Genomic DNA, 12,769 nt, shown 5'->3' on the forward strand with positions numbered 1-12,769 from the left:
CCAGTTTCCTCCCACACTCCAAAAGACATGCTGGTAGGTGAATTGGCTCCTGTCTAAATTGTCCCTAGTATGTGTATGTATGAATGTGAGTTCGGGACCTTAGATTGTACGCCCCTTGAGGGTTAGGGACTGATGTGAATGTACAATATATATGTAAAGCGCTGCGTAAATTGACAGCGCTATATAAGTACCTGAAATAAATCAATAATAATCTATACCGCCATTTGTAAACAATATAACTTTCATGTAAACCAATTCATTTACACGTATTGGGATTTTTTTTTTTTAGCAAAGACACGGAGCAGAATACATTTTGGATTAAATTGATGACGAAATTCGATTTTTAATTTTTTTTTACTGGATATGCTTAATAGCAAAAAGTCAAAAATATAGTTTTTTTTTTCTCAAAATTGTCGGACTTTTCTTTTTATAGCACAAAAAAATTAAAAAATGCAGAGGGGATCAAATACCACCAAAAGAAAACTCAATTTGTGGGAAAAAAAAGATGCCATTACTAGTAAAAATATATATTTTTTAAATCCCAGTATCTATACCACCATTTGTAAACGCTATAACTTTCACGTAAACCAATTAATTTGCACATATTGGGATTTTTTTTTAGCAAAGACACGGAGCAGAATATATTTTGGCTTAAATTGATGACAAAATTAGATTTTTACATTTTTTTTACTGGACATGTTTAATAGCAAAAAGTCCAAAATATTGTTTTTTTCTCAAAATTGTCAGACTTTTTTTTATAGTGCAAAAAATAAAAAACACAGAGGCGATCAAATACCACCAAAAGAAAGCTAATCTGTGGGAAAAAAGGACGCCATTACTAGTAAAAATATATATTTTTTAAATCCCAGTATCTATACCGCCATTTGTAAATGCTATAACTTTCACGTAAACCAATTAATTTGCACATATTGGGATTTTTTATAGCAAAGACACGGAGCAGAATACATTTTGGCCTAAATTGATGACGAAATTTGATTTTTACATTTTTTTTTTACTGGACATGTTTAATAGCAAAAAGTCCAAAATATTTTTCTATTCTCAAAATCGTCGTACTTTTTTTCTATAGCGCAAAAAAAAAAAAATGCAGAGGCGATCAAATACCACCGAAGGAAAACTCAATTCATGGGAAAAAAAGGACGCCATTACTAGTAAAAATATATATATTTTTAATTCCCTGTATCTATACCGCCATTTGTAAACGCTATAACTTTCATGTAAACCAATTAATTTCCACTTATTGGGATTTTTGTTTAGCAAAGACACGGAGCAGAGTACATTTTGGCCTAAATTGATGACGAAATTTGATTTTTACATTTTTTTTTACTGGACATGTTTAATATCAAAAAGTCAAAAATATAGTTTTTTTTAATGTAATTATTTAAATTACTTTAATTAATTTACACATATTGGGATTTGTTTTAGCAAAGACATGCTACATTTATGACAAAATTTGATTTTTTAAATTTTTTTTTTACTGGACATTTTTAATAGCAAAAAGTAAAAAATATTGTTTTTTCCTCAAAATTGTCGGTCTTTTTTTTTATAGTGCAAAAAAATTAAAAACACAGAGGCGATCAAATACCACCGAAAGAAAACTCAATCTGTGGGAAAAAGGGATGCCATTACTAGTAAAAATATATATTTTTTAAATCCCAGTATCTATACCGCCATTTGTAGACGCTATAACTTTCACGTAAACCAATTAATTTCCACATATTGGGATTTTTTTTTAGTAAAGACACGGAGCAGAATACATTTTGGCCTAAATTTATGATGAAATTTGATTTTTCATTTTTTTTTTTTTTACTGGACAAAATATTGTTTTTTTTCTCAAAATTGTTGGACTTTTTTTTTATAGCACAAAAAATAAAATACGCAGAGGGGGATCAAATACCACTGAAAGAAAGCTCAATTTGTGGGAAAAAAAGGATGCCATTACCAGTAAATATATATATTTTTTAAATCCCAGTGTCTATCTTAGGGCAGCACAGTGGCTAAATGGTTAGCACTTCCACCTGGCAGAACTCGGGTTGTTGGTTCATATCCCAACCACAGCACCACCTGCCTGGAGTTTTCATGTTCTCCCTGTGCCTGTGTGGGTTTCCTCTGGTTTCCTCCCACACTCCAAAGACATGCTGGTAGGTGAATTGGCTCCTGTCTAAATTGTCCCTAGTATGTGTATGTATGAATGTGAGTTAGGGACCTTAGATTGTACACCCCTTGAGGGTTAGGGACCTTAGATTGTACGCCCCTTGAGGGTTAGGGACTGATGTGAATGTACAATATATATGTAAAGTGCTGCGTAAGTGGACGGCGCTATATAAGTACCTGAAATAAATAAATAATAATCTATACTGCCATTTGTAAACACTATAACTTTCATGTAAACCAATTCATTTACACGTATTGGGATTTTTTTTTTTTTTTTAGCAAAGACACGGAGCAGAATACATTTTGGCCTAAATTTATGATGAAATTCGATTTTTTATTTTTTTTTACTGGATATGCTTAATAGCAAAAAGTCAAAAATATAGTTTTTTTTTCTCAAAATTGTCAGGCTTTTTTTTTTTATAGCGCAAAAAAAAAAAACGCCGAGGGGGATCAAATCCCACCGAAAGAAAACTCAATCTGTGGGAAAAAAGGACGCCATTACTAGTAAAAATATATATTTTTTAAATCCCAGTATCTATACCGCCATTTGTAGACGCTATAACTTTCACGTAAACCAATTAATTTCCACATATTGGGATTTTTTTTTAGCAAAGACACGGAGCAGAGTACATTTTGTCCTAAATTGATGCTGAAATTTGATTTTTAAATTTTTTTTTTTACTGGACATGTTTAATAGCAAAAAGTCCCAAATATTTTTCTTTTCTAAAAATTGTTGGACTTTTTATTTTTTTGCGGAAAAAACAAATGCAGAGGCGATCAAATACCACTGAAAGAAAACTCAATTCGTGGGAAAAAAAGGACGCCATTACTATTAAAAATATATTTTTAAAAACCCAGTGTCTATACCGCCATTTGTAAATGCTATAAATTTCATGTAAACCAATTAATTTCCACATATTGGAATTTTTTTTAGCAAAGACATGGAGCAGAATATATTTGGGCCTAAATTTATGACGAAATTTGATTTTTAAATTTTTTTTTACTGGACCTGTTTAATAGCAAAAAGTCAAAAATATTGTTTTTTTCTCAAAATTGTCTGACTTTTTTTCTATAGCGCAAAAAAAAATGCAGAGGTGATCAAATACCACCGAAAGAAAACTCAATTTGTGGGAAAAAAAGGACGCCATTACTAGTAAAAATATATATATTTTTAAATCCCAGTATCTATACCGCCATTTGTAGACGCTATAACGTTCGCGTAAACCAATTAATTTCCACATATTGGGATTTTTGTTTAGCAAAGACACAGAGCAGAATACATTTTGGCCTAAATTTATGACGAAATTAGATTTTTTAATTTTTTTTTACTAGACATGTTTAATGGCAAAAAGTCAAATATATTGTTTTTTTAATGTAATTATTTCAACTACTTTAATTAATTTACACATATTGGGATTTGTTTTAGCAAAGACATGCTAAATGTATGACGCAATTTGACTTTTAAAAAAAAATTTCTGGACATGTTTAATAGCAAAAAGTACAAAATATAGTTTTTTTCTCAAAATTGATGGTTAAGTGTGGCGTTGCATGACCGAGCAATTGTCAGTTAAAGTACTGCAGCGCCGTAATGCAAAAAATGGCCTGATCAGGAAGGGGGTGGGGAATTCTCTGGAGGGCGAGGGGTTAAAGCACTTTCTACCATATCCCTTGCACCTGCTGTCTTCTCCTTCCATGTAAACGGCCCTCCAAAGCCTTTTCTTTGCGACAGTCTGGCCAATGGTTGCAGTTATGACATCATCAAGTGTAATACAGGAACATAAATCCTGAATTGTAAAGATGTTGAGGGTCCAGGTCAGGAAAAAGGTGAATAGAGATGAGCAGAGATGGGGGGGGGGAGTGGAGGATAAAATAAGTGAAATATTGTCCTATACTGACCGTATGAATGACCTAGTCACCCGCAGGTTGGTGCCATTGGTTGCCTTCCTGGTACTATACTAAAATCTATTCCCATTTTTCCCCCTTCAGGTGACGCCAAGCTACGTTTCGGGAACACTCACACCATGGTGACATTGGGAAGCCTGTTGGATGACCAGCACTGGCATTCGGTTCTGATCGATCGGTTTAACAAACAAGTCAACTTCACGGTGGACAAATACACCCAACATTTCCGCACCAAGGGCGAGTCTGATGACTTAGACATTGACTACGAGGTGCGTTTTGTTACGATGTATCATTTCAGATTTTGTTAACCTTCTGGCAAAATGTCACATTTGCAGAAATTCTGAAAAACAAAATAAAACTGTAAAATGTAAGGTCCGAGCCCGAACTTTAGTTTTCTATAGAGTGGGGAAAAATTGGGACCCCTGTGAGGCTTTACTGCTCTCTGGTACTCCATTAGAGAGATGTCCCCTCAATTATTATCTCGGGGACAACTGTTTGTTCAGACAGGAAGTGAGGGAAAATATCCAACAGCAAGGCAAACAACAAATACCATATATCTCTCTCCACCTCTGACCACCGTCCCTCAGTTCCACCCCTTACCCACTTCTGAGCACTGTCCCTCAGTTCCACCCCTTACCCACTTCTGAGCACTGTCCCTCAGTTTCACCCCTTACCCACCTCTGAGCACTGTCCCTCAGTTTCACCCCTTACCCACTTCTGAGCACTGTCCCTCAGTTCCACCACCTACTCACTTCTGAGCACCGTCCCTCAGTTCCATCCCCTTCCCACCTCTGAGCACCGTCCCTCAGTTCCACCCCCTACCCACCTCTGAGCACCATCCCTCAGTTCCACCACCTACTCACTTCTGAGCACCGTCCCTCAGTTCCACCCCCTACCCACCTCTAAGCACCGTCCCTCAGATCCACCCCCTACCCACCTCAGACCAGATATAGTGAATGCGGGGTCCGGGGAGACCAGATATAGTGAATGCAGGGTCCGGGGAGAGCGGATATAGTGAATGCAGGGTACGGGGAGACCAGATATAGTGAATGCAGGGTCTGGGGAGAGCGGATATAGTGAATGCAGGGTCCGGGGAGACCAGATATAGTGAATGCAGGGTCCGGGGAGAGCAGATATAGTGAATGCAGGGTCCGGGGAGAGCGGATATAGTGAATGCGGGATCCGGGGAGAGCGGATATAGTGAATGCAGGGTCCAGGGAGACTGGATATAGTGAATGCGGGGTCCAGGGAGAGCGGATATAGTGGATGCAGGGTCCGGGGAGAGCGGGTATAGTGAATGCAGGGTCCGGGGAGACTGGATATAGTGAATGCGGGGTCCAGGGAGAGCGGATATAGTGAATGCAGGGTCCGGGGAGACCGGATATAGTGAATGCAGGGTCCGGGGAAAGCGGATATAGTGAATGCAGGGTTCGGGGAGAGCAGATTTAGTGAATGCAGGGTCCGGGGAGAGCAGATATAGTGAATGCAGGGTCCAGGGAGACCAGATATAGTGAATGCAGGGTCCGGGGAGAGCAGATATAGTGAATGCAGGGTCTGGGGAGAGCGGATATAGTGAATGCAGGGTCCGGGGAGAGCAGATATAGTGAATGCAGGGTCCGGGGAGAGCAGATATAGTGAATGCAGGGTCCGGGGAGAGCGGATATAGTGAATGCAGGGTCCGGGGAGACCAGATATAGTGAATGCAGGGTCTGGGGAGACCGGATATAGTGAATGCGGGGTCTGGGGAGAGCGGATATAGTGAATGCGGGGTCCAGGGAGAGCGGATATAGTAAATGCAGGGTTCAGGGAGAGCGGATATAGTGAATGCAGGGTCCGGGGGGAGTGGATATAGTGAATGCGGGGTCCGGGGAGACCGGATATAGTGAATGCAGGGTCCGGGGAGACCGGATATGGTGAATGCAGGGTCCGGGGAGAGCGGATATAGTGAATGCGGGGTCAGGGGAGAGTGGATATAGTGAATGCAGGGTCCGGGGAGACCAGATATAGTGAATGCAGGGTCTGGGGAGACCAGATATAGTGAATACAGAGTCCGGGGAGAGCGGATATAGTGAATGCAGGGTTCGGGGAGACTGGATATAGTGAATGCAGGGTCCTGGGAGACCAGATATAGTGAATGCGGGGTCTGGGGAGAGCGGATATAGTGAATGCGGGGTCCGGGGAGAGTGGATATAGTGAATGCAGGATCCAGGGAGAGCAGATATAGTGAATGCAGGGTCTGGGGAGAGCAGACATAGTGAATGCAGGGTCCGGGTTTAGTATTACTTTAATTTAAAGATAATTGTTGGTTTGAAAAAATTGGTGATGGGCTTGAACAATCTGATGAAAGATCTGTTGGTCAACCAATAGGGAGGTGTTAGGCTTCATTTACACGAGCAGCTCCTAAACTTGAGTTTAGGAGCTTTTGGCATTTTGTTGCCAAAGCTCCTAAACTCATCTCCATAAAAGCCGGCATGTCCATGTACACATTATTATTATTATTATTATTATATATATTATTATTATTATTATACAGGATTTATATATTATTATTATTATTATTATTATTATATATATTATTATTATTATTATACAGGATTTATACATTATTATTATTATTATTATTATTATACAGGATTTATATATTATTATCATTATACAGGATTTATGGTGCCAACAGTTTGCTCAGCACTTTACAATATAACGGGAGACAATACAGCAACAATACAGTTCAATACAAGAGTGTTAGGAGGGCCCTGATCCTTGGAGCTTACAATCTAAGAGCACGTAGGCGTTTAGCATAGTTTAGGAGCTGCCGCGTTTAAATGAGGTCAAACCTCCCTCTCCTGAACTCAGAAGAATCGCGTTCAGGATTGGAACGTTTTGATCGCTGACTGAAGGAAAACGCAAAGTGCTGCAAAACTGTGACAAAAACATGGTACTGCGGTTGCCGCGTTTTGCGTTTTTCCATGGCCAGCGGTCAGGGTAGGCTCATGTACGTGAAGCCTTAGGTTTCCACACTTTGGTCGGCACACCTCTGTAGAACACTTTCCACTTAAACAGATCAAGCTTTTCTGAGGCAATTTCACATCTATGCGGGTGGTTCCCACTGTAGGTCTGCACCTGGTACTGCACCCGCAACCACCCACACAGAAAACTGCACTGGATGCGTACGGGTGCCATTATTAATGGCATGCCACATGCACTGGAAATTGCTCTCGCAGTGGGAACCACACTGCACTTGCAGTTCCCATGATTCCTGAAATGGTGCAGGGACCTGTTCTACGCGTTTCAGAAGGCACGACATTCCATTTAAATAAATGGGCTGCTGTGTCCATGCAAAACGCAGCTCCCAGAGCCGCATCTGTGCGAACCTACCCTTATGAAACCTTAACCACTTCCCGACCAGCCATTGCATATAAACGGCCGGACGGTGGCACTGCAGGGTCGGGTGGCCGTTTATAAACGTCCTCCCCGCATCCTGCTTGTGCGCGCTCCCTGGGAGTGCGCAGCACCGCAATCCGGTGCCCGCTGTGTCCTCCGGACACAGTGAAACACCGATCGTCGGACGGGACCTCTGTACGAGGTCTCGATCATGTGATCACTGATTGGCCAATCAGTGATCACATGCAAAGTAGTAAGCAAGATGTCACTTGTGACATCATTGCTTACTACGTGTGAAATCTGTGAATGATCACAGAGGTCACATGGTACAGGGCCATTCACAACAGCCTTGTACCATGTGACAAGCTGTGACCAATCACAGCTCACTCAGTACTTCTCAATGAGTGCAAGAATGCAGACAGAGAGAAAGAGAAATGATTGCTTTTACATTCTATATGGGTGTAAAAGCAATCAGTGTAAAAAAAAAATATATATATATCTTCATCACCCCCCACAAGTAGTACAGGGTCACCATGGTGATACTGTACTGCTAGGGTGACAGTATGTAAAATAAAAATAAATAAATAAAAAATAATAATATAAAAAAATAAAATAAAAATGTAAAAAAAAATGTTTAAAAATTATAATTTTTGGTTATAAACTAATTTGGATTTTTTTTTTTACTAAAAAGATAACGGAATAAATTTTGGCCAAGATTTATGATGAAATATTATTTATTTGCAAAATTGAAAAAAAAACAAACACTTTTTTTCAAACTTTTTTGACTTTTTCATTTACATAGCAAAAAAAATAAAAATCCCAGCGGTGAATAAATACCACCAAAATAAAGCTTTATCTGTCTCAAAAAAATGGTAAAAAATTAAATTGGGTACAGTGTTGCATGACTGCGCAATTGTCATTCAAAGTGTGATAGCGCTGAAAGCTGAAAATTGCCCTGGACAGGAAGGGGGTGAAAGTGTCCGGACTGGAAGTGGTTAAAAAATACACTCAAAGCTCGAAAACACAACAGGAGCTCCTGACCGCATTTTCATGCATTGAGTCTCATTCTGGTTGGCCTTCAAAGGGGATCCGTGCTTCATATGAGATCCCTCAGTGCAGCCAGTGAGCTTGTTGAATGATTACATTTTCTCTGTTTTATGGAACATAAAAGTTTTGAAGTCCCAGTGCCTCTTGGATATGTCTTACAAAATATACTGGTAGCCTGAATTCAGATCAATGAAAATTGCTGTGCACTACTTTCCTCCTTAAATTGGGCCATTAGGGCTTCAATATCGCTTCTTTGCATCTAGAAGGCAGTAAGAACCTTTGGGAAAAGTGGAGAAGCTAAGTCTCTATTAGACTCTACCCTAAGTGCTGTATTCAGGGTCATTTCATGGGAAGCAGCAAAAGAACAATTTCAATGAAATCTCATTCTGTTTATATACTTTCTCAGATACAAAGTAATACTTTTACAACTATTTCCATTAGCATTACCAGTAGCCTCAGGCACTCCCACTTCTCATTGTGCACAAGGACAAGACCTGTACGGCAAGATGCTACTTAGTCCTGCAGACAAACAAAACAAAAATGGTGCTTGTTCATCAGCACTGAATTCAAGCTGAATACATGTTTGGCCAGAATTTCAAGAGAACAAACTTTTCAGCTTAGAACGGCGTTGGTCCCCTTTGCCCCTTTAGAGGACTGCTAGACAATCTATTGTTAGAAAAATGGCATAAAAAGACAGTCAAATGTTACAACATATACATTTTTCAGTATACCAATTGTTAACCACTTCCAGACCGGACACTTTCACCCCCTTCCTGACCAGGGCAATTTTCAGCTTTTAGCGCTATCACACTTTGAATGACAATTGCGCGGTCATGCAACACTGTACCCAAATGAATTTTTTACCATTTTTTTGAGACAGATAAAGCTTTATTTTGGTGGTATTTATTCACCGCTGGGATTTTTATTTTTTTTGCTATGTAAATGAAATGTCCAAAAATTTAGAAAAAAAGTTTTTTTTTTATAAAATTTTGCAAATAAATAATATTTCATCATAAATCTTAGCCAAAATTTATTCCGTTATCTCTTTAGTAAAAAAAAAATCCAAATTAGTTTATAAGCAAAAATTATAATTTTTAAACATTTTTGTTTACATTTTTATTTTATTTTCTTATATTATTATTTTTTATTTTAATTTTTATTTTTTTACATACTGTCACCCTAGCACCATGGTGACACTGTACTACTTGTGGGGGGTGATGAAGATTTTTTTTTTTTTTTTTACACTGATTGCTTTTACACCCATAAAGGCTGTAAAAGCAATCATTTCTCCTTCTCTCTGTGTGCATTCTTGCACTCATTGAGAAGTACTGAGTGAGCTGTGATTGGTCACAGCTTGTCACATGGTACAAGGCTTTTGTGAATAGCCTTGTACCATGTGACCTCTGTGATCATTCACAGATTTCAGACGTAGTAAGCAATGATGTCACAAGTGACATATTGCTTACTACTTTGCATGTGATCACTGATTGGCCAATCAGTGATCACATGATCGGGATCTCGTACAGAGGTCCCGTCTGACGATCGGTGTTTCACTGTGTCCGGAGGACACAGCGAGCACCGGATCGCGGTGCTGCGCGCTCCCAAGGAGCGCGCACAAGCAGGGTGCGGGGAGGCCGTTTATAAACGGCCACCTGACCCTGCACTGCCACCGTCCGGCCGTTTATATGCAACGGCCGGACGGGAGGTGGTTAAGTATATATACACCGTGTTCCAAATTAATATTCAAATTATATTTTTCTCATTTCCCTCAATAATTGAAGTAAATAACAGTCGGCAGAATTCTCAGGTTACAACTATAAGAGTACAATTCACATTTTATTGAACAAACCTCCTAATGATAACAGGATTTTTGTTCCAAATTATTCCGCACAGGAAGTTTCAAAACACTTTATAGGTTGTAAAGAACCAAAAATTGTCATTTGTTGTGTTTGCAGCAGATTTACTGAAATCAAAAGCTATTTCAATCAAACTTTTAACAACATTTTAACTTTGTAAACATTTGAAGCGGTCACGTTACATTGTAACATAGGAGCCCTTATCTGATAGCAGATCACAAGTCTTGCATCCATTGAACTTGGGAGTTTTTGGACAGTTTCTGCTTGAATTTGTTTGCAAGATGTCAGAATAGCCTCCCAGAGCTGCTGTTTGGATGTAAACTGCCTCCCACCCTCATAGATCTTTTGCTTGAGGATGCTCCAAAGGTTCTCAATAGGATTGAGGTCAGGGGAGGATGGAGGCCACACCATGACTTTCTCTCCTTTTAGCCCCATAACAGCCATTGATGCAGAGGTATTCTTTGCAGCATGAGATGGTGCATTGTCATGCATGAAGATGATTTTATTACGGAAAGCATAGTTCTTCCTTCTGTACCAGGGAAGAGAGTGGTCAGTCATAAACTCCACATACTTTGCAGAGGTCATCTTTACACCTTCGGGGACCCTAAAGGGGCCAACCAGCTCTATTCCCATAAACTATGAATGGGGTATGTAGCGCTAGAGAACAGACAATAAACACGGGACTGTTTATGATATGAAGTACCAATACAGCAGTTCATATAATAGTTCATATATTCCAGCCTGAAAAAATGGAAATGATCCAATGATGTTCCAGATCACAAACGATGAAATAAGAGAAATTAGTGAGGTTGTGCGCTTACCACAAATACACACAATATGAGCATTGTATGTAATTAACAGCAACTGGGCATCATGGTCTGGTCAACAGCCTGGGCACCATCTGGTCATATATGGACATCCGGGTCACAGGTACAACGCTATCCAGGCCCCTTCTGGCTTTCAAATCCAAAACGCCACCTTGCATAAGCTCATTACAAACGAGCCGGGAGGCAAGAAAGCGCTAATAGTAAAGTACGTTTATTTAAGAACACAAGACAAAAACAAAGCAACCAGGACTCACATTGATATAATATAAATCCAGGCCCACATAGATCAGCTCCCTGATGGTCAGTGGTTCACTCAACATGCAGCGCATACAGATCAAAGTCCAATAGATAGGACCCTGGTGGCCAGTGGTATCACAAATACAAAGCCATAGAGTATAGTGAGTATTATTAGAAATATACTCATCCAGGTCAGGTGAGGTAGTTCCCTGGTGGCTAGTGGATCCCTAGTAGCAAAGGCGTCAATAGGGTGGATCCCCTAACATGATCTAGCGCTACATACCCCATTCATAGTTTATGTTCCAAGGTATTGAGGATTACCCTGTATGTTAGCTGCTTACCTGATCTGTTTGCGCTCACTTACCCACCTTTGAGCTCTATTCCCATGACTCCACCACCGCCTTGCTGACGTCGCAGCCTTGTTGGAACAGGGTGGCCGTCCACCAACCATCCACTACTCCATCCATCTGGACCATCCAGGGTTGCACGGCACTCATCAGTGAACAGGACTGTTTGAAAATTAGTCTTCTTGTATTTTTCTGCCCAATGCAGCTGTTTCTGCTTGTGAGCATTGGTTAGTGGTGGCCGAATAGAAGGTTTATGCACAGTTGCAAGACTCTGGAGGACTCTACACCTTGATGTCCGTGGGACTCCAGAGGCACCAGCAGCTTCAAATATCTGTTTGCTGCTATATAATGGTATTTTAGCAGCTGCTCTCTTGATCCGATGCATGGATCTGGCAGAAATCTTCCTCAATGTGCCTTTATCTGCACCAACCCGTCTGTGCTCTGAATCAGCCACAAATCTCTTCATAGTGCGATGATCACGCTTAAGTTTTTGTGAAATATCGAATGTTTTCATCCCTCGTCCAAGGCATCGAACTATTTCACTCTTTTCGGCAGCAGAGAGATCCTTTTTCTTCCCCATATTGCTTGAAAATGGTGCTCTGCTTAATAATGTGGAACGCCCTCCTTTAGTAGTTTTTCCTTAAATTGGGCTCACCGGCCAATCTAATTATCACAGGTGTCCGAGATTGTTTTCAGTGATCAAAAGAGCCCTGACACACAATGCCATCCATGAGTTACACTGAAAAACAAAATGTTTCATCTTTGTGACACATAAATAGAATTTGCATAATAATTTGGAACGCGGTGTATGTTGCTGCTAAAATTCTAGAGAAGAAGCAATTTTTTTTATTTAAATAATATATAAACCCTGGTAAATTATATTAATGATAAATCAATATATTCCAAAGTCTACATCATCGCGCCTCAGGAATGTAATACCATGAAATAATTACTATAGATACTTTGACATAGGAGCTGCTATTATACAGCAATAATCCAA

At 39.7% G+C, this 12,769-nt stretch overlaps 1 protein-coding gene across 1 annotated transcript in view; it reads left to right on the forward strand.

Moving 5' to 3' along the window:
* LOC149462245 (contactin-associated protein-like 5) overlaps positions 1–12,769 on the forward strand; it is a 689,962-nt gene that overhangs the window by 309,013 nt on the left and 368,180 nt on the right. The window contains exon 6 of the mRNA XM_089677184.1: positions 4,159–4,343. Within this exon, the coding sequence (XP_089533310.1) occupies positions 4,159–4,343 (185 nt within the window). The remainder of the gene's footprint in view (positions 1–4,158; positions 4,344–12,769) is intronic.

This window comes from Staurois parvus, unplaced genomic scaffold (genome assembly GCF_062004578.1).
Source record: "Staurois parvus isolate SC_StPar_1 unplaced genomic scaffold, SC_StPar_1.0 ptg000179l, whole genome shotgun sequence".
Lineage (NCBI taxonomy): Eukaryota > Metazoa > Chordata > Amphibia > Anura > Ranidae > Staurois > Staurois parvus.